Source organism: Hyalella azteca, unplaced genomic scaffold (genome assembly GCF_000764305.2).
Source record: "Hyalella azteca isolate HAZT.00-mixed unplaced genomic scaffold, Hazt_2.0.2 contig5264, whole genome shotgun sequence".
In the NCBI taxonomy this organism is placed as follows: Eukaryota; Metazoa; Arthropoda; class Malacostraca; order Amphipoda; family Hyalellidae; genus Hyalella; species Hyalella azteca.
Window position 1 is genome coordinate 45,271 of NW_025935459.1, and position 22,153 is coordinate 67,423.

Genomic DNA, 22,153 nt, shown 5'->3' on the forward strand with positions numbered 1-22,153 from the left:
ACAGTACAACACACAGCACAATACACAACACACAGCATGTGTGCCAGCACAACACAACACACAGCACATCACAACACACAGCACAACACATCACACACCACAACACACAGCACAAGACAGCACAACACATCACACACCACAACACAGCACAACACAACACAGCACAGCACAACACAACACAACACAGCACAACACACAGCTCACCTTGAGTCGCCAGTTGTCGCCACAGTCAGGTTTGAGGCGGGACACCCAGGCGCTGTTGAAGTGGGTCGAGTCCCTGAAACAAAACAAAGCCACGCAAATAAGTCATTCTAATTTTTTAGTTTCGCCAAGCTCAGAAAGTCGCGAATAGTTGCGTCCCCCACTTTACCTCACGAGTAGTAAATAGACGAAACACCGGACGTATAAAAAATTAAATATTAGTCAACAAAAGAGACCATTCACCAGAACCTACTATATAGGAAATAATTCATCAATAGAAACCCGGCAATTAATTAGTTAATTCGCAGAATAAATCTCTTTGCACCAGTAGCACATAAAAAATTCTAGCAATCAAGAGCTAAAAAAATTAAGAGAGTGAAACTCTCGAGCATTTTTATCTGTCACTTTAATGAACAATCATCACGTGAATTAATACAATGGTTCTCTAATCCAGCACTCTATATTATCGTTCGACCATTCAGATATGATCAGAAAAATAATTAGGTCATGCTGTCCAATTAACAACACATTCCGTGCATGGCACTACTACGCCGGTTTGCAAGAGGCAAACTGAGTCAGAGAGACCCATACAAGCTAAAAAGCGTATCGCTATTTGTACAACGTCTCGCTTATTTCTCTGAATGTAACTCATGCCCCGACCAAAAATATAGCAGCGATGTTCGCTACGCAGGATCGCTTGGAGGTGCATCGAAATTAGTCGGCATTTTAATCACATAATAACGAGCAGTCGAGAAACAGGTTTCACACGAACCACAAACTACCACATAAATACTGGTCGTTGAGAGATGACTTGCAATGACAAACTGAGATCGGGTAATGTAAAAAACGACGCAGGAAAGTTTGTAAAATAAAGATACAGGCATTCGATAGTTGAAATATAATTTGCGACGAGGATATTATGCTGGGAATTACTAAACGACAAGAAATGCCGATAAAAATAAATGAAATACTACATGCGTAGATTTATTGCTACACAAACTAAACAATTAAAGATATTAAAGGCCTCAATCCATCTCATTACACTCTACGGTAGAATCCCACGCGTCTGTTATAGTCGGTCTAACTTTGTAAGATATTATCGACACAATACGTTCAGCATTGCAGCTCTGAACCCGAACAAACAACCAGACTAGAGAACAGCCGATGCCCTATATAAATACTTCCATTCGCAACGTATTACCAATATGGGAAAAAAGATTGAAATTTCTTGCAAGCTTTACAGCAAATAACTTTACAAGACAGTAAAGGTTCACAGTCGTTTACTCACAGTCGGTGAAGTCAGGGCGCTAATGAATCCACTCGCGGAAGCTCGGGTTCAGGAGAGTAAACCGCATTCGGCTTAGTGAACAAATGCACCTTAAATATCTGAAGAAAAGCACGCTCTACGTCAAAACCAAGCTCGTTCATTTGATTCTGAAGCTTAAATTTAATGAAAAAATGACCATAAACTTTATGTAAAGAATATCTTACGTGCTGCGCAAATAGAATTAAGCTTTGTCACAATTGAACTTTATTTGTCACATCCATGACAGTAACGTGCTGTCCTATGCGCACTCAACCGTCACTTACGTCACTTGTAGAGAAATGCATGCGCTAATTAACACACACAACAATAAAGAGGCCCCTAGTTAAGCCTAATTACGGAGTGAAATGCACTGTGGTTCGCTACTGTCATTTCGGCCACGGCGACCAGCAGCAGCGGCATAAGGTCGTTGTCCCGACAGGCATATACAGTTCTAACGCAGCCTTGCCTTCTTCCAGCCTGACCTGCTAATAGAGCTGCAGTCATAACTGCTGCAGAGCTGCAGTCATAACTGCTGCAGAGCTGCAGTCGTAACTGCTGCAGAGCTGCAGTCATAACTGCTGCAGAATAACTGCTGCAGAGCTGCAGTCGTAACTGCTGCAGAGCTGCAGTCGGAACTGCTGCAGAGCTGCAGTCGGAACTGAAGTAAGAGCAAAAATGTACAGAGCGGAATTACTTGGGTGTTTACAAGAGTTCAACAGTGTATTGAAAAGCGTAATTTTACGAGTGTAAGATCTATAACATGAATGCTGCAAGCTTTATTAGTATACATAGACTGTAAAATCATTCAGCCCAAAAAATCATTCAATCTAACTTCTTGTTATCATCAATGCCGCAAGGTACAGCCGTAACAATTGCAGAAGCCCGCAGCATACCCGACCGCAGCGATAAATCCAGCAGTGGAAGATACAGCCGTAAAAATTGCAGCAGCATGATAATCTGCATGCTGTTAGCGGCAAGTGTTACTGCTTAGACTACATAATCCTGATAATTGTTTACATTTGGATTACGATATTAAGTGATGCGCTTAAAAAGTACGCTCTGGTCTTCAATCAAGCCTGAATAAATGAAACCTGAATAAATGAAGAACTTCTGAATAAATGAAACCTGAACAAATGAAGAACTTCTATCCAACTACACTAAAACCCTGTTATCTGCATGCGTTACTGCAGAGACTACAAACATGAACTAAATTACTCTTTACGCACTCAAAGCCGGTGCTATATTTTATCAAGCCGTACCAAGCTGCATCATCAAGGGAGTCAAAGCGCAGCAACTACTATTCATTTTGTTCAACGATGACGAATCAATGTTCGAACAGACACAAATAAATTCAATTCATCTTCAAAGATAGATTAATTTACCACGTTTTTCTTGACTTCGTTTCGTGTGTATGTCATCAAAAATCAAAAATTCAAACCTTAATTTAGAGCACTTCTAAACATCCTAGTAAGTTGAAATTTGGCATGCATGCTTATGCTGCCTAACAATTCAAGATTTGATCATCAGAAATAATAATTTAAAAAAAAAAAATTAAAAAAAAAATTAAAAAATAAAAAAACACAAAAATTCACGGTTTGGAATTGAGTTTTTTCTGGAACATCCAAACTTGCCAACCCTGGAAAATGATTTGAATTGCTAAAATTGCTAACTAAAAAGTAGAAAATAAATAAATATAAAAAATATTTTTAAAAACCACGTTTCTCTGGATTTTACAAAACTACAAATAGTGAAATAAAATAAATAAAAAACTTTTAAAAACTACGTTTTCTTAACAGACAAAAAAGAAAAACATTTACTCTTACATAACATTACGTAACATTTTACATAACTTAAATGTTATGTAGGAGTAAATGTTTTTCTTTTTTGTCCGTTAAGAAAACGTGGTTTTTAAAAGTTTTTTTATTTGTTTTATTTTCATAATAATTTCAATAAAGGAACCGCGTTTCCATGAAATTTGTCCAAGTTCACTTCATAGACGATATTTCTGAAATGAAAATGAGACCATTTCTTAGATTCATGAATATCGTAATAATAGATACAGGAAAAATTTACCTGGTATGATATTTAATAAGCTCACCTACTTATCTACACACCAAATAATTTTGAAGATTCCGACGCTGCTTGCGGATGCATAATCCAAGCATTCATATGCAATGCTTTAGATTGAACCTCTGGAATAATTAATGTAGGATTTACTTTTGAGTTTGTTTTCATCGTTAGCGCTGGCTATGTACGGGAATACAAATGGAAATTTTACAAATGAACACATATGCGCATTAAACTTTGAAATATATGAATTTAATTTGACAAAATAAATCAATGAATGTTAAACTTTAATTAATGTCAAACACTCGACAAATATCGCGATTTGCAATTCCGTATCGGGGAAGAATAGCACCAGCCACCTGTGCCAATGACCACAGCTTTTCAGTGATTTCCTCCATATTCCTCCATCATTGTGTTGTATCAAGTGACATTACACTCGAGTTTGATGGGTAATTTTCTTGCCACTTTCATTGTCAATTGGATTAAATTGATAACAAAACGACAGCATAAAGCATGCCCAGAATCTACTTGAATGAACTCGTCGTCTCGATCGACGGTTGACGTTCGCCAGGACCGCGTGGCGCTGCCAGAGATGAAGAGCCTTCGAAAGCCAGCCACTTGAGAGCTGAGAGCGGCTTTGTTCTACGGGATCTCCTACGTCGCCTTACACGGCAAGCAGTTCAGGAGAAATCATTAGCCCAGTGGAAAGAAATGGCTTAACTATAATGTACTAGTCAGAGACACTCGGGTGCGGGAGAACAGGACACTCGAGTGCGGGAGAACAGGACACTCGAGTGCGGGAGAACAGGACACTCGAGTGCGGGAGAACAGGACACTCGAGTGCGGGAGAAACAGGACATTCGAGTGCGGGAGAACAGGACACTCGAGTGCGGGAGAACAAGACACTCGAGTGCGGGAGAACAAGACACACTCGAGTGCGGGAGAACAAGACACTCGAGTGCGGGAGAACAGGACACTCGAGAGAGTGAAAAATACTGCTGACGCGAGAGCAGCGACGCATTACTAAGATTAACATTTCAAAGAGCTAATAGAACCAAGCGCGGTACATAAATGGATAAATCGCATCGTTGTAGAGTTAGCTCACGAGAATGTTATAAAACGTTCTCGCTAAGCCATGAACAAAAATTTCTCATCTCTTTTCATTCGTGAGATTAACCAACCACATGCGACACGGTCATTACAATCGTTTTGAATGACTCCTAGAAAATATTTTTCTCGTTCATTCTGCATTTCAAAGACAATTAACGGTTTGCTCATGCTAGCGCATACTAATGAGGATATAAATAAAAGAATGAGAGAAATTCTACGGAAAATCCTTCAAGTAGCTAGAATGCTATAAAACACGCAAGGAAAAATGAAATAAATTGGGTTGAGCACAAGACGGGGCTCTTCTAACACGACACCAAATGCGGGCGACGGGAAGTGAATCTCTACGGCTGAAAAATGACGCTCAGCTGCCGACATGAGAGGCAAGATTCGCTGGCTAGGAGGTGCAGTACAGTTGTCGTACAGCATTACTGGCGCTTAGTACAGCATCACTTGCGCTTAGTACAGCATCACTTACGCTTAGTACAGCAGCACTTGCACTTAGTACAGCAGCACTTGCGCTTAGTACAGCATTACTTGCGCTCAGTACAGCAGCACTTGCGCTTAGTACAGCAGCCCTTGCGCTTAGCACAGCAGCACTTGCGCTTAGCACAGCAGCACTTGCGCTTAGTACAGCGGCACTTGCGCTTAGTACAGCAGCACTTGCGCTTAGTACAGCAGCACTTGCGCTCAGTACAGCAGCACTTGCGCTTAGTACAGCAGCACTTGCGCTTAGTACAGCATCACNTGTTGAGCTGAACAAAGGGTATTCAACCAAGTAATAAATTAAAATAACGCGGATTTATTATTTTGTACGAATACTTTTTTCACCCGAAAAGTGAACATGTTGCATTGTTTTTTGTTGCATTGAGATTGAATTTCTTTTGATAGTATTTTTGAATACTATGCGTCTCTATACATAATTTAAATCACTTTTCCTGTTAAGTTTGTGTACTTACATACATTAAAATACGATTTTTCAAGTGTACGAATATTTATTTCCCCCCACTGTATACTTTACTGCCACTGTCGGTATTCGCAATTCAAACTAAATTTCTCAAATTAAAATAACGTTGATAAATTCCATGGCAATCATGAGCTCAGGCGACGCGTTTAATTACCATTGTTACTATGAATAGCCTAATGCAGAGAAAATAAACTCGCTTCTCAACTAGTCTAAACCCCGTTCTGCAGAGCTAGATTCATGTACTTGTAATTTTCCGCATACGATACCCAAATAAACGTATCTTCTACATTTACCAACAAAACAAATTAGTTTCTATTTTTTCGTGGGTGACTGCAGTCACGACGCACAAGATCACGATCACGGTAAACCTCAGTGAGTTTCGAGCGTCGTAAGTCCCCCAACCCTCGGCTGTCAAGCAGGCATCGCGGCGCTACCGGAAACGCGGAGTTTGGGACGAGGCGAGTTGTCATGGCAACGCCGGAGGACATTGCCTATGTGACGTGCTGGACGAATTGAACCAGAACTTGGCTTAGCCAACATGCTGCTGCTAGGGACATGAGCGAAACTTGGTCAAAATAGCGATGCGCTTTCTGCCGCGTGTGGGTCACTCTTACCCAGTTTGCCCCTTGCAAAAAGGGTGTATTGGTGCTACGTGCAGAAAGAGTGTCACGATTTGGACAACATGACCCATTCATTACTATGAGCCTGAGTTGCATCCATCCTGTCGCTACAATACAATTCGCTATGAACAGCAGAAACTTGATAACTAATAACTGGGATAAGAACTAGTTAATATGCAGGTGAAATTAGCAAGATTTTCATGTAAGGTATTTAAATGAATATTTAACTTGACAGTTGTTTGGATAGAATATATAAGAAATGGTGTGGAAAATGTTATTCAAGAAATGCTAAAACACATGAATATACAGTCAGGAAATACAGGAGTTAAAAATAAAAAGCTCATATAATTTTGAACACAAAAATCACAATAAAATAATAATGGCTATTATATCTGCTAACAAATGCAAAACTTGCAAAGCAGAAAGAATAAGCATTTGCCATTGTCATTTTAAAATATGTTGATAGGAGTTGACAAAGTAAAGCAATGAATGTTAAACTTTAATTGACATGAGATATGCTGGAGTGCCATTTTCCACACAGATTCAAGTATAGATCATATCCTATTGTTTCTTAAACAACATAAATAAAGCAAAATTGAGTAATGATGTATATAAATTTTATTCAGTGTATTGCAGGCAGTAACAATTATTAGATACACACAAGGGAGAAGTAATTAGCCTCAGTGTATTCAGTGTCAGTTTAGTGTATTGCAGGCAGTTACCATTTTTAGATATAACCAGGGGAGAAGTAATTAGCCTCAGTGCATTCAGTGTCAGTTCAGTGTATTGCAGGCAGTAACAATTATTAGATTTACACAGGGAAGAAGTAATTAGCCTCAGAAGACTTACACCAAATTGAGGACCCGACCAATGACGACTCCATCAGCAAGTCCCGCAACCGTCACGTTTGATACGCCTGGAAATGTCTCCAGCTGCACAGCACAAAAACAAAATAGAAAATCAGTTGCAACCCTAAGTCTGGGGATGTGTAGTTGTGTACAAAGTACATATCCACAGTATGGCCATCAACAGCATTAATCAACAAATTATAGGATCTAATTCAGTAGATAAGTTTGATTTAAAACTCTTCAAACATTGCAATATATAAAATATTGTTTAAACATTCCTTTCATTATAAGTAGCCATGTAAATAAGTAGGTACTATTTAACCATAAAAATAAAATGTAACTGCACAAAAACGAATGTGTTCAAACACAGAACAATATATGTAAAACTTTTCAAGCCACAAGTGGAGGCTGTGAAGCCTTGAATTGAATTGCCCCAGAAAATTGCAAAATTTAAAATTTGGGCAGATAGATGACTAGAGTGACTATAATATAAATAAGTTCTACTTTTTGGTTATTACACATTATTACATATTTAAACTCATCTTGGCTCATATAATGTATGAAATTCTAGCCATTATTATTGTTAGCTGGTTAATATACTTGCAATTCAAAGTGGATCCAAAATTTTAAAAATTGCTTATTTTTAAAAAATTCCAAGACTTGTTGAGACATTATGACATTGCCCTAAGTCACAAGTCCAAAATTTTGTTATTTTAAATGACTTTGAAATATTTTATAAAGAAATTTCAAAGTTTAGTCTATTAGTATTTTCCAAAATTACTGGCACAAAAAGAGTAATATAAAATGTATATTTATAACCAAAATATTTAGTCCAATTATAAAAATAAATGAATTATTATATTGCCTACATTTAAATTAAAGAAAAATTTTCTTGTTACCATGACTAAGGTAAAGTAAGCATATTTTATTTTATAGGGGCCTAGCCGGTATTATTGCAGATTAACTACATCCAAAAAAAAGGGTGTTTTTTTTTTTGAATTATATGTTTTTTGGGGTGTAGATTACGAATCTGAAAACGTAACCCCCATGTTAGTAAGTCGCGAAAAAAATCGGTTTTCCGATGCCGACCGCCAAAAATGGATTTCAGATTCGTAATCTACACCCCAAAAAACATATAATTAAAAAAAAAAAACACCCTTTTTTTTGGATGTAGTTAATCTGCAATAATACCGCCTAGCCTACTATGGCTAGGTTCCTGACTCCTGAGTTCAATCAGTTCATTAATAGAAAACCAATTCAAACCAGCAAAATTAATAAATTGATTTAATTATTATTGATTCAGCAATAGATAAATAATTTTCACACCTTGGTGGAATTAGGTAGGTTTAAATGTTAAATCCAGTACCTCCAGTCCATGTTACTACTTACTAGGCCATTTCAGCTCAAAAAGGCAAACAATATACCATATAGCGCTAATCGTCAAAAAAGAGAATAGACAACAGTACAAGGGTGAGTAGCTAATTAATTTTCAGTCTGAAGTAAAATAAGAGATGGAAATGACCAGAGTTGAAGAAAACGCCCATCATATATGATATAGCACTTGCCTGAGTTGCCTCCTCAGTTAAAGATCAATGAATACAGATTTGAATACTGTATATCCATTAATAATATGTAGTCTGTCAAAGTCAATAAGTCATAACCAATAAAATATCAGACTGTAATTGTTGAGGCCGAATCCAACTTTCCCAGTTCGGTGATTTGCAAATACTCAAATAGGTAGCCGATCGGCTTGGGACAGAACTCCCAAATACTAGGTATTCTCTCCGAGTTTACTCACTCTAACGGCCTAGTCTTCACCAACGTACAACAAAATTTAATTATTAGGAGACGTATTCATGAATAATTCGATATTTTTGTAAGCTTACCCATGCAATGAGACTGCTGCATACTGATGAACTATCCATGATACAAAGTGTGAACTCAATCACACGCACTTCTCACCGCGCACGTCACGGCACACATGACCTACAATCCCACTTAGAACGCAGCAAATGTGCAACTGACACTACGACAACAAACAGCCCCTGCTCTGCCTGCCGCTCTACGTTGCAGCTGATAAAAGTTGTCGTACGCAGCTGGACAAATACGTCTGGCATGTATTACACTGCGCAGCCGTTGTCCTAGTGCGCTACTGTGAACTGTCTACTGATAATTGATACTGCTTAGTGCAGAAAGGCTGAGATAGCCAAACAGTTTACCGTATTGAAATTGGTTCCTATGTAATTTTGAAATTATATCAGTTTGGAACTTCAAAATGTATGCAGGGAGATTTCCAGTCGTAAGCACGCAGCATAGGCTGAGGTGATCACTCGTTATTATTACACTCGAAGGAGTTTTTGAACTCGTATTATATAATATATTTCAATATTGATTTTAGTTGGCAATTTTTAGTTTCCTAACTTTGCTTGATGACAAAATCTCATCGGAGCTCTAGGTTTAGAGTCTACTCTACCTAGAGAGTAGAGGGATATTCTAGTATTGAGCGTTTCAATCCAACATGATATGTGTACCTAGGTACCAACCAGGGACCAAGCAACCTGTTCAACTCCCTTTTTAAATGCCATAATTTCATTTTGTCCATTAATTTAATTTTCATTGGAGGAATGTCCAAAATTAACTGGTTTGTCTCGAAAATAGGTAATAAATTAACAGATACAAGGTGAAGTAGGTATGTGTAAAAATTAGAGTTTTACTATCTTGCAAGTTGCAAGCAGCAAGAAATCAGGTACCACTGTAGCAGTTTAAATGAATCACAACTTCTTTTACAGTAAAAGGTTGAATATTTCAATTTAAATCAAGTTTAGCATAGCATAGCATAGCATAGCAATCTCGGCATCAGATGTTAGGCTTCCACAGCCTGTTGCCGATTCTGTTGTGCCTGGTACTCGTCTCTTGGTCCATACTGACTGCTGATCCTTTGATCAGCTCTAATAAAGGTGGGAAGCTCGTCTACACTGTAGACAAGGTCCCGCATAACACTGTCCAGTCTGTTCAAAGTTCCGTCGCTTGTAATTCAATGCGCTCCGTACTCCCGTGCTTTCGCATATTATACTTATAGTGTCTATTTTGCCTTCCCAAATGTAGCACTTTGCATTTGTCAGCATTAAAATTAAGCTGCCAAGTGTCTGCCCAGTCAACAAGATTATCTAAATCACTCTGAAGCCTTTGTTGCTTGGCGTCCGTTTCCACGCTGTTATACATCTTGGTGTCGTCCGCGTACATGGAGCGCAAACATTCTACGGCATCTGGCAAATCGTTAATGAACACTACGAAAAGTACAGGCCCCATGACACTTCCTTGAGGCACTCCGCTTGTTACAGCCGTCCAGTCTGATAGACAGCCATTAACGCAGACTCTTTGACGTCTATTGCTCAAAAATGTCCTGATCCATCCTAACGCCTGACCATCCACACCAAGTGCTTTTAGCTTGACGAGTAATCTCTCGTGAGGTACCGAGTCAAAAGCCTTCGAAAAATCTAAGTATACTGCATTGACGGGAGCACCCCTGTCTAATATCTCAGTCCAGTTCTCAAGGGTGGTGAGCAAGTTGGTAGTACACGATCTTCCTGCCACGAAGCCATGCTGGCAACCAGTCAATAAACTGTTGTCACTCAAATGCCGCATAACCTTATGCCTAACTATTCCCTCCATAACCTTGCAAGCTATACTAGTGAGACTGACTGGCCTATAATTACCAGGATTTGCTTTATCTCCTTTCTTAAACAAGGGTGTGACCTGAGCGTCCCTCCAATCATCTGGAATAAGTCTGAGTGTATGTGAACTTGCATTTATAACAAATTTGTCAATAAAATGGAGAATGAATTCCTTCCTGTCAAAGAAGAAGCCTCCTCTCTACCACTCATACTTATGAATGATAGAGATGAGCCAAATGTTATGGCTCTTAGTAATGATCTTCAATCTGACATCTCTGAATTTCCAAGCTCATCAAATGTGAAAGGTAATCAATGCTGATATCTAAATGTTGTTTTCTTAACTGTAGGCTAAAGCATGGTTGATTTTATAGTACCTACTGTAAAATGGACTGACTTGGACCATTTTGATGTTAAGAAAACAAAACCCAATAACTCACAAAGTTTTTGCTTTAGAATAATTGTGTTGATGGCTCTCAAAGTACCATGAGATAACCAACAAATGTAATAGGAATAATATATTTTATATATTTAATATGTGACTATATATCAAGAAGTACCATCATGCCATTGCCACAGGGCAGCACCTCAATTAGTCAATGTTGCCATGTTTTATGATATATTGGATTTTGTTCTATATTTATCTATTTATTTTATGTTTTTTTAACATTATGTTATGATATTAAAATAATCTTAAAATTTATTATATGAAATTCTTAAACTATAAAATTCTTATTATAGTTATAAATATAAAAATTTAGTTTTTTAGTTTTTATTTCTCTGAATTATTTTTACTTTGAATGTCTTTGTATATCTAAATTTGTTTTTTTTACTTACACAATTTAAAATTATAAATAAGCATAAAACTTTAATTCTCTTTTCTATTATCAGAGAGAGAGCCAGCCAAAGATGGATGCTGCTCTCCATGTCTACCTAACAAGTGGAGTCCACTCACACTGGTAAGTTATGAAAGTTATGTAATCTTGTTTAATTTCAGATGTTTTACAACAATTATGTTTGTTGCTTTTATTTAATTTCTGTATATATACATATACCTCCAGTGTAAAAACAAAATTCTTTAACATGCTGTAATTTTCTCAATACTAGTTATATGAGAGTTATGGCTGAAGAATAATCTATGTATAATAATATCATGAATATATAATGTTTCCAATAGTAATAATATAGGCATAATAATTTTAATATATTACCAGTATAGGCATATTGAGACAAAGTTTCTCTAAGAATTTACCTTGCCTATGACAGTGCATGAAGGTCAAAATCAAATGCAGCTTTCCCATCAAATTATACTGGGAAAAATATCCATCCTAAGATGAACATGAAGTATGAATCATCTAAGATATAAAGGTGTCAATGTTATAAGAATATACTCACTGCTAGCTTGGAAACTATTTGGTTGGAAATTTGAAAAGTTATGCTATATCTTTTATGATTCCCTTTTTCATTTGATGTGTGTTGTGATGTTATATGCAATAAAAATTGAAAGCTGTTCCATGATGAAATTTGTAACAAAATACTATTTGGAATTTTATTGAAAATATTTGCCTAGATTGCATTTCAAGTGCAGAAGCATTTAATTTGCCTTTAGATAAGGCATTTCATTGATATGGATCACTGTGCAGATTTATGTGCTGTCATTCCTTGGTCACTGGGGTGACCGAAAGTGGATGTTCACAGCTGGCATGATACTTGTGCAGGTCAGCTATCCCAAAATGTACAGCAATCTATAGATGTTATAATATTTATTTCAATTTCTATTCTCAATTTAGCCAAATCAGGCATTATTAGTCCTTTTACCTGCAATATTTCATCTATCTTGTCCATATTACCTATGCATAAATCTTGCTCTTATTCAGTGTGTAAAGTTCTTACTGTTTTCAACTATCAACAGATCTCATCTCCCCACCTATCAACAGATCTCTTCTCCTCACCTATCAACAGATCTCGTCTCCTTGCCTATCAACAGATCTCTTCTCCTCACCTATCAACAGATCTCGTCTCCTTGCCTATCAACAGATCTCTTCTCCTCACCTATCAACAGATCTCGTCTCCTCACCTATCAACAGATCTCTTCTCCTCACCTATCAACAGANCCACTATCTACATGTCTCATCATCTCACCCGCCCCCAGATCTTCCCCTGCTCCACTATCTACATGCCTCATGCTCTCACCCACTTCAGATCTTCCCCTGCTCCACTATCTACATGTCTCATCATCTCACCCGCCCCCAGATCTTTCCCTGCTTCACTATCTACATGTCTCATCCTCTCACCCGCCCCCAGATCTTCCCCTGCTCCACTATCTACATGTCTCATGCTCTCACCCGCCCCCAGATCTTCCCTGCTCCACTATCTACATGTCTCATGCTCTCACCCGCCCCCAGATCTCGCCGTCCTCCATGCGCCTCATAGGCTTGTACTACGCCACCACGTGCGTGTTCGTCATCGTGTTCGCTGCGCCCCTGGGCTCGTGGATTGACCGCAACCCCCGCCGTCAGGTCGCTCTAACCTGTCTGCTCGTGCAGAACCTGTGTGTGGCCCTCAGCGGTGCCTGCTTCCTAGTCATCTTGCAGGGCGCTCACTTCAGTGAGTTGGGTACAAATTTCCGGGTAATTCGATTCCTCTACTTTGGTTATTTACACGTTTTGTAACCCCATTATTTATATTTAACCTGAGAATTTTTAATTTTCACTATGAAATTTTGAAGTGCATTGGAAATAATTTGCTTTATCAAACATAGAAAACCCTTGCCCCTCTGTTTTTCAGATATTGCCTATTTACTATTTCACAGGATTTATCCACTTGCATATTCAACCTTTTTGCTGCTCGTCTGTCTTACAGAGCACCATATACCCTTGTGTATTTACGTTGTATCCAATGCATGCTCTCTATTGTATTGGATTTTCGCTCGTCTCACTTCAAATGAAAATCATCAATATTGCTACTATTGGAAAATAAGTATTTGCAAGTTTGCACCATAAGTAGAAGGATCTGGTTCGTACTCTTTGTGTTTACCGGCAGATATTAAAAAAAGGCGTAGTTTCTGGTATGATTAAAACAGCGATTTAAAAGTTCTCCAGTTTGAGCTTATGTAGATCGGTTATTGATCGTAAAATTATCAATGAAGCCAGTGTAAGATTAAGTCGTTAATTATTTATTCTGAATTGGATTTTTTAGTGCAAGTGCTGGTGTGGCTTGAGCCTCTGCTGCTGTGTGGCGCAGTGTGTGCTGCAGCTGTGGCTGCTGTGGCGTCTAGCGGTTGCCAAACTTGCCTCACCAAAGACTGGCTTGTCGAAGTGGCTTCTAGAAACCCTCACTTACTGGCACGTAAGGTTCAATACTGCGTTCAGTTTCTTCTTTACTAACAGGGAATTAGTTTGAACTGTGAAATTATTATGAGTCTGCAAATGAAACTTCATAGCTCTATTTGTTCCTGGCACGACATGACTTCTGCCTAGCTTACTTTTTATTGTAAGTGTTCTTTTATATGCAGGATAACTCCAACTTTAGTGTCCAATATAAAAAAACAGTATTTTTCGAAGTATTTACTCAACATATGACTAGTCTGTAGTCACTGCGCTTCGCATTTTTGCTTAGGTATCAATCCTAACGCACACACTACACCCGCGCACTAACATGCAACACTATTATTCTCCAGCCGTAACTCTCATGCATCGCAGCACTAGCACCAAATTACGCTGGCACCGTAATACCCTAGCAACTCAGCGTAGTAGAGTCCCTTCGTAACCCTCACTTCACACTGAGGTTCCAACTCCGTGATCCGCGCTATCGACCTGGGCACGGAGGTGATGAGTCCCGTGGCTGCCGGCTACTTGATGGCCGCGGTGAGCGTCAGTGTCGGCGCCGTAGTCATCATCGTCTGGAATCTCTCCAGCCTCCTGCTGGAGGCCGCCCTCTACGCGCGCATCTGGAAGCTCTGTCCGCGGCTCCAGATCAGCAAGCCTGAGGTGTAGTGTATGATTAGTTACAAGGTATTGCTGGCCTTTAACTATTGAGAGTTAAACCTTCTTCCGGTCCATCCGCATGAATTTTTTCCTGAACCTGAACATATATATATATCCCTTTGGCTGCAGTGGTCTGGTACTCTCACTAGTAGAAGGTTTTAAGTTTTTTCTCGTGTGTGGTTATTGGGTAGTTGAGACCGATATTTTGGGCAATTTGGTGCATTGAATAATTGCATGATGTTGAGCAGTTTTGCTAAAGTATCAATTGCAAATATGATTTATGCTTTACAAAAGGACAGGCTACTCATTACGCCGAATAAATTCCAGGTCACTTGCACCACTAGCAGCGAATGTAGCGCTTTTGCACGCTTGCGACACAAGGTTGAAGCCATGTCGTTTTCATGGCGCGTCTACCTGACGCACCAAGTGCGATGTGCTGGTCTGGGTCTCGCCCTCCTCTACATGACCGTCCTATCCTTAGACAACTACTCCAGGGGTGAGACGATTGGCTGCTTTTGAAGACGAGCTCTTACTGTAATCAATTACAGCAGTTAACTAAAAGGATGAGGCATTTGTCTGCTTTGAATCGAGCTTATACTGTAGTGAATTACATCAGTCAATAACTACAGAGGTAATACCTTCTGCTTCTTTTGGAAACGAGATCTTACTGTAGTCAACTGAATCAGATAATGGTAGCATTAAAGTTAAATTAACGTGGCCAACTACCACATTCTACAACTAAAGAGTCATTCCCTTCCATTAACCATCTGGCTCTTTAATTAAGTACTTTCAAATCTTGGAGGGTTCTATCTCGTAAAAGGCCGCCATATCAAGACAACAATCTACCACGTCGGGGACGAATAGAAATTTTAGATACTTAGCAGCTAGGAAATACAGTTCTAATTATTCCAACTAGATATTATTCATGCCAGCGTACCTGTTCGAGGCTGGTCTCAACGAACTAATCCTCGGGGTGTGTACGGCATTGTCTTCCCTGCCAGGCCTTCTTGGCTCTCTGCTCTTCCCTTTTCTCAGGCGGAAGGTAAGTTCCTGGCCTCTTTGATGACTTGCTCTTCTCTGTGTTCATGTGAAACGTAAGCACCTGGTCTCTTTGATGCCTTGCTCTTCTCTGTGCTCAGGTGAAACGTAAGCACATGGCCTCCTTAAGATTTTGTTTTTCTCTGTACTTCGGCGAAAGGTAAGTGCATGGGCCTCAATGATTTCTTTCTCTTCTCTATAATCAGACAAAAAGAAGTGCGGGGGCCTCTTAGGTTCTCTTTTCTCATGTTGACTCAAACAAGAGTTGAGCGATTTTACGTAAAATTTAGAAAGTGATGCCATTTTTCAGGAGGACCTTGTAATTTCTCAAAAAGGAAGAAACAATCACGATATTTGAAAATAAACCTAATTATTTCCTGCATTCATTTCCTCTGGCATGCTTGAATTAATGGCATATTCCATTTTAAATGAGAAGCAACCCTCCTGCCACTGCCAGCCAATCCGTTCAGACTCTGCGTCAGATGTAACCAAGATCAGAAGAGCATCGATAATTGGGCTACCCGTTACAATATAAGGCTGATAGTTGTTGCAAATTTAAGGAAATATATTTTAAGCCTCCTCCCAGAAATGAATCAAATTGAAGAGCACAAATGTATAATTTGTATTTTAAGACGGAATCTCTTTTCCGACAGATGGGGTTGGAGCGGACGGGGCTGTTGGGATTCGGCTGGCTAAGCGGTTGGTTGCTGCTGTGCGTTGCGTCAGTGTTCGCTCCAGGCTCGCTCTTCTACCTCGCCCCTTGGCAGCAGCGAGGTCGGTTCGCGTCACGCGGCTTGTGTTATTTTATGTACCGTATGTGCGATCTATGCATATTGGTCTTAGTTTTAACCAACGGGAGCGCAGCCGTGGGTGACAAAATTGACTCGTAAACAGGCCCTGGGCCCAACCCCAACCATCAGCATGCAATATCTACACATAGCCTCAGATCAATGAGCTGTGTGTAAGTGACTGTCACCACACCAACTTTAAAAAACACAGCCACTGCTTCACAGCGCCGGAGCGCAACAGGCCCTACCGCAACAGCCGCAGGTTAGGTTAGGTTAGGAGTAGGGCCGGGCTAAGGCGTTGTAGGTAATGCCTGCTGCGCTCCGGCCAGTTGTGCTCCGGCGCTGTGAAACAGTGCCTGTGACTGAACGGCGCTGTTGTGGTGGGCGCTTTGTGTCAAAAGCCGTGAAGATGCCCGGCTGCGTTACGCTCGGGAAGGTATATGAATCGCACTGTGGACTTTGGCTATGCTGACCTCTAGCTATCCACCCTAACCAACCATGTCACGTAAATTGAGATTTATGCTCTCTGGATAACTTATGCAGCATGTTATAATTTATGCCGAAATATTTAGTCATTTATGTTGACAAACTTACGTAACGTGATAAAATTGAGTTCCAAATTGATGTTCCGGCCAATGATATTAACGTTCTATGCAATTATACTTCACAGGCTCGCTGGCGTTAGGCGTTTCATTGATGAACTACACGACCCCGACGACCACTTCAGCTTCATTAGCCGTTGCTGTGGCCACTAATCTCACTGCAGGTCTCCGCACGCACGACGGTAAACCTCCGCTTATAGACATCCTCTCATTTATTGTGACTTATAAATGAAGACGTTAGCTTTACTGTACATGCCGGAAATTTAAGGTATTTGTAGGGCCCATTTATGTTTGCTACGTAAATTCAAAGAGCCAATTTCGCCTCTCATCTTTAAACTCAATCATTAAATTTATAGCGCATTTTCTCATTTATGGAAAAAAAGGCTCTATTGTGCTCGCCATGTCCGTCCGTCCGTCTGTCTGTCCGTCCGTGACTTCACACGTTTTCGTCAACGACAAAATACGCTGTCTGTCATTCACTGCAGCGAGTGCTGAGTTATATTTTTTATTGGTGTTCTGCGATTGGATTTGAGTATTCAGCCTTAGATCCTAACTGCAAGCAATTTGAGCGAATTTCACGAACTATATTCACTTTTACAATTTTTTTACATTTTTCAACTAGGTATTTATCGACGCAGGAAATGATTCTATTTCTCATATACTTTTTCTTCAAGATTTTATGGCTCTATTATTGAGTGAACAACATTTCCTGCCAAATTCGATTGTTTCCCGGGCAAAAATGCACGACATAGCCTGCTTATTGAATTATTTTTCCTTGTCCAGAATGCACTAAGTAACCATGAACTTTCAAGTAAATTATGGCCGATTATTCCAAATTCCAGACAGTATTGGAAGCAGGTCCAGTAACTTGACGGCCGGAGGCCGTGGTGTCACGGACAGCTACTGCTCGATGGTCATGCTACTGACAGGCATCATTGTGTCCCGCTTTGGTGCGTTCTTGTAGTTTCATCACTTGTATAAACGTTTATATTAAATATCTAACAATTAGTAACTTCATTCTATCCTATTCAACTTCTTCATTTGATAAATATGAACTCGTGAATTAATGTTATAATTAGTTTTGGGATAACTACGTTCACGGGATAAGTTTTTTGAAATCTCTTCACTAAAAAAAGGCCTTTACTTGACAATTGAACGTTAATAAAATAAAATTGAATACATACAACAATATGACCAGGCGAACGAGTAAACGAGTTCCGCCACTACATGATTACCAAAATCTATGTATAGCTGTTCTGCTATTCAGTACTCCTTTTTATACTAGATCTTTTTATATAGTATTGATTGTCAAAAATCTAGTTATAATGTGACTTGGCAGGGCTGTGGACCGCTGACCTGTCCGTGGTGCAGAGCATGCAGGAGCTGGTAGCGCCTCACGAGCGTGGGGCCATCAGTGGAGTACAAGAATCTCTCAACCAGTTCTTCAGCCTGCTGCGCTCCCTCCTCCTCATCGCCTTCCCTAGGATGGACACCTTCGGCTACATGATCATGCTCTCCTTTGTCTTTGTCTTCACGGGGTAAGGAGCACAGCATAGATACATACAGAGTCTTAATTTATATGTCATACTGAACGTATGATCAGAACATATTTGATGAATTACACTTCCAAAATTTTTAGCCTTGGTTACTAAGTATCTTAGAAAGTAAATAACATCAAGACCTTAACTTTAGTTTACTTAATGGATTTAGCTACGCCCTACATGTTGTGAGACTCGTACCGCACATCCCCGAAAGTGCTAGACGGTTTCGCGCCTTTATGGCATTGTTTCATTCCCAGCAATTCCATGAATATGTAATAGAAAAATTTTCAAGAACCCTCCGATGTGACGAGTCGCTGTAACATTCGAAATTTCTGAGCTTAGTCATTTCAAGTCTGTAACTGTAACGTTCAAAAGATCATTAAGTCATTGAATTATTACTGCAATTATTGTCGCAGGTTCCTGAGCTACTGCAAGTTCTACGCCCAACGGAAGAAAATAAACACACCTGTTACAGGGAAGGAGAACCAGGGAGATATGGATTCTGTCAAAGTTGAATAACAACTGAATGTTGTGGCAATTTAAGTGTCAGTATAATCCTAGTCTGTTACCTGAACCTACGCAGTTATTTAATTTTTGAAATATTTATCACACAAAATGTCGACTGTGATCTACTACCAATGCTCAGTTAGGTGACGGCCACACAAATTTTGGCCTATGTTAAGACGGATGCAAGTATTGACGTGATCAATTGAATACGCGCCCCACCCGATTACTTTTTGGGAAAATGATGAGCAAATTTTGTCATGCAGAGCTCTGAATGTAATACGCACGATCCTTAGTATGTGTTTCGGACGTAGCAGTCCCAGGCCACGATTGATCGCCGCCTCTGACTATCGCGCATCCGCCCTCATTTGGGCCAGCTGGTGCACGATGCTGTTGCTTGCTTCTCGTCGATGGTAGTGGTGCAGGGGCGGACGATCAGGGATTGTGCCCAGGAACACGTCCAGTCGTCTCTTGAAGATCTCCAGGGCGAATTCACCCTCTCAAGATACACAGATGTATGCACACGTCGGGCTGAATGTTTCTTATTCTAATGCATGAGCTGGTGTGCTGCCACCGGAATGATTTATCTAATAGTTGATGTTGATAGCTAACGCGTTATAAATTTGCCTGATTTGAAACTCAATGATAAATATGTACGGTCAAACATATTTTGTTTTTTGGTCAATCTAATAATAGGTTAATTTTTATTACCCATTCCATAAACCTAGCATACAAAGCAATACGTACAACGAAACTACGGGTTCAGTAGTGCATCTGTCCTTTGCTATGCTTGCGGCTGCAATGCTTACTCTGCTTCGCTCAGAAAAAATTATTTCTCACCCCTTTTCACGTAAAAATATTTTGTTTACTAGGCTAGCATGTTTCGTGAATCGGTTGTTTTAATTACTACTATAAAGATTGTTCATCTCGTAATAGCATTTTATTGTATAAACAAGCTGCATTCTAATTGGGCTGTGAATATCGGCATCTACCTGACATAATCATGAGGGCTTAATTTATCTGATAGCTGAAATAGTTAAAAGACGTTATATGACAATGTGCTGCTACTAGATTTATTAGGAGTCTAATTTTAATGTTATCTCAAAGTGATTACTAGCAATACTTGCAGCAAGAGCAATTGCTACTAGCAAAAGAGCAATACTTTTGTACCTGGTGAACGGTAAAAAATGTAAATACTTGTATTTGTTGACACGTTGTTTAATTTTTCCGATCTAATTGTTTTCGACATCTTAAGATTTTTCCCTGTGTTGACCTCTTAAGTCATTATTTTGGCTAATTCGATCAGTGATACCGAAAATAATCCATAAAAAGATTTGACAAAATTATTCTCTAGGATCAATGAGCGCCCATGAATTTTGAAGATCTGGACGAGGACAGACTAATCGATGACTACAAAATATGTAAAATTAAAGGTTTCCTGAGGATACTTTTGATTAGATTCTGCGTTATTGGCGTGATTATCATATGAAAGAACAAACGTGTCTAGGAGATAGTATTGAAAGCTGTGGAAGTATCTTTAGCGAATTTTAAAAACAGAATGAGTGATAATGGACATGTCTTGGCTTAGATTATTTTGAGTATTTTGATTCAAATCATTACACGAGTATCGTTGCAAATATTTCGGTGTTTAGACACTAGAACTATTTTTGCAATTGTTGAACTATAATTTGTTTAAAATTATTTTTCAAAACAATTTCAGGTGTTGGTATTTCTGGAAACATGTGTTTGACGAAGAGTCGAAGACACGAGTTGGGTTGTGTTGTCATCGTTCCAGGGATGGGAGTAACGCTGTGTGTGTCAAACCTATCGTCTAAGAAGACTCTTAGTATGTCGGAGAGTAAAAATGTGTTTATTTCCTCATTTATTCCAAATTAAAACAGGTATTCATCTTACGTATGATAATCCTCCGGAGGCTCCGGTGTCCATGTGACTTTGCTGGTTTACTTTTGAGACTAAAATGAACAAACCTGAGAGGCTAAGAAAGAGTCTAAAAAAGTCTCTGTAACATACTAACAAAACATAGTGATCTCGGCGGTCGGCGCTGACGTGTAGGCCTGATGTGGCCTGTCGTCGATTCTTTTTCTGGTATTATTGCAGATTAACTACATCCAAAAAAAAGGGTGTTTTTTTTTTTAATTATATGTTTTTTGGGGTGTAGATTACGAATCTGAAATCATTCAGATTCGTAATCTACACCCCAAAAAACATATAATTAAAAAAAAAAAACACCCTTTTTTTTGGATGTAGTTAATCTGCAATAATACCCTTTTTCTTTTCGTGCCTTGTTCACAGAAGATTTAAAATCGTGTCATTTGACCGGATCTTTTCATGACTGACGACGGTTTTAAGTACCTAAGGTACTAGGTAGCTAGCTAGTAGCTACTAGACTTCCACTGGGCCGGGACCCGGGTTTGATATGGTGCTAGGCATTTCAAATCTGAACATATATTTTTCCATAGCTTTATCTAGTCTGTTCTTGAACGCGTTCATACTTGGAGCGACGGTGACCACACAACGTTTCCAAACTCTAGATTTGGGCTGCTTTTGCTTTGTCTGAACTTGGAGTTTGTCAGTTGTCACTATGATTAGGCTGAAGACTGTGGACTATGCCTATGGTTACTGTCAAATGTGTCAATCATAACAGTCAATGACTGTATGACTGTTACTATGACACACAAGTTGAAGTTGCCACTCTGCACTCCACCCACCGTGACCCACGAGCATGGTGGCAGGGAATTATTGTGAGTACTTATACAAATTCGGTCCACCACGCCCCACGGCCAGTGTAGCTGTCAGCTGACTTTCTTCAGAAGTGCAAAAGCTTTTGCCGGTGAAGGTGTTTTACGATCGGTCCGTAAAGAAGCGTTGATCGGTTCAAAATGACAT

The 22,153-nt window shown here is 39.4% G+C and overlaps 1 protein-coding gene and 1 long non-coding RNA gene across 2 annotated transcripts; one reads left to right on the forward strand and one right to left on the reverse strand.

Annotated features, from left to right (window-relative positions):
* Positions 1-210: 210 nt before the first annotated feature.
* Positions 211-9,131, reverse strand: LOC108672976. Its single transcript, XR_001930943.2, has 3 exons — positions 9,003-9,131; positions 7,118-7,200; positions 211-277 (listed from the first exon to the last, which is right to left on the reverse strand). It is a non-coding gene; the product is annotated as an uncharacterized LOC108672976 (long non-coding RNA).
* A 1,101-nt stretch (positions 9,132-10,232) lies between these two features.
* LOC108672926 (solute carrier family 40 member 1) lies at positions 10,233-19,596 on the forward strand. Its single transcript, XM_018160694.2, has 13 exons — positions 10,233-11,095; positions 11,679-11,746; positions 12,431-12,505; positions 13,193-13,394; positions 13,986-14,135; positions 14,574-14,776; positions 15,101-15,269; positions 15,706-15,815; positions 16,465-16,585; positions 17,270-17,383; positions 18,044-18,151; positions 18,541-18,739; positions 19,159-19,596. Exons 1-13 carry the CDS (start codon positions 10,948-10,950, stop codon positions 19,259-19,261), a joined length of 1,770 nt encoding a protein of 589 aa, XP_018016183.1. The 5' UTR covers positions 10,233-10,947; the 3' UTR covers positions 19,262-19,596.
* The last annotated feature ends 2,557 nt before the right edge of the window (positions 19,597-22,153 follow it).

Coding starts and splice junctions, on each gene's coding strand:
- LOC108672926 (XM_018160694.2), top strand. CDS start 10,948: ATGGAGAATGAATTCCTTCCTGTCAAAGAAGAAGCCTCCTCTCTACCA. Junction 12,506..13,192: donor CTGGCATGATACTTGTGCAG/GTCAGCTATCCC, acceptor ACCCGCCCCCAG/ATCTCGCCGTCCTCCATGCG. Junction 14,777..15,100: donor TCCAGATCAGCAAGCCTGAG/GTGTAGTGTATG, acceptor AATAAATTCCAG/GTCACTTGCACCACTAGCAG.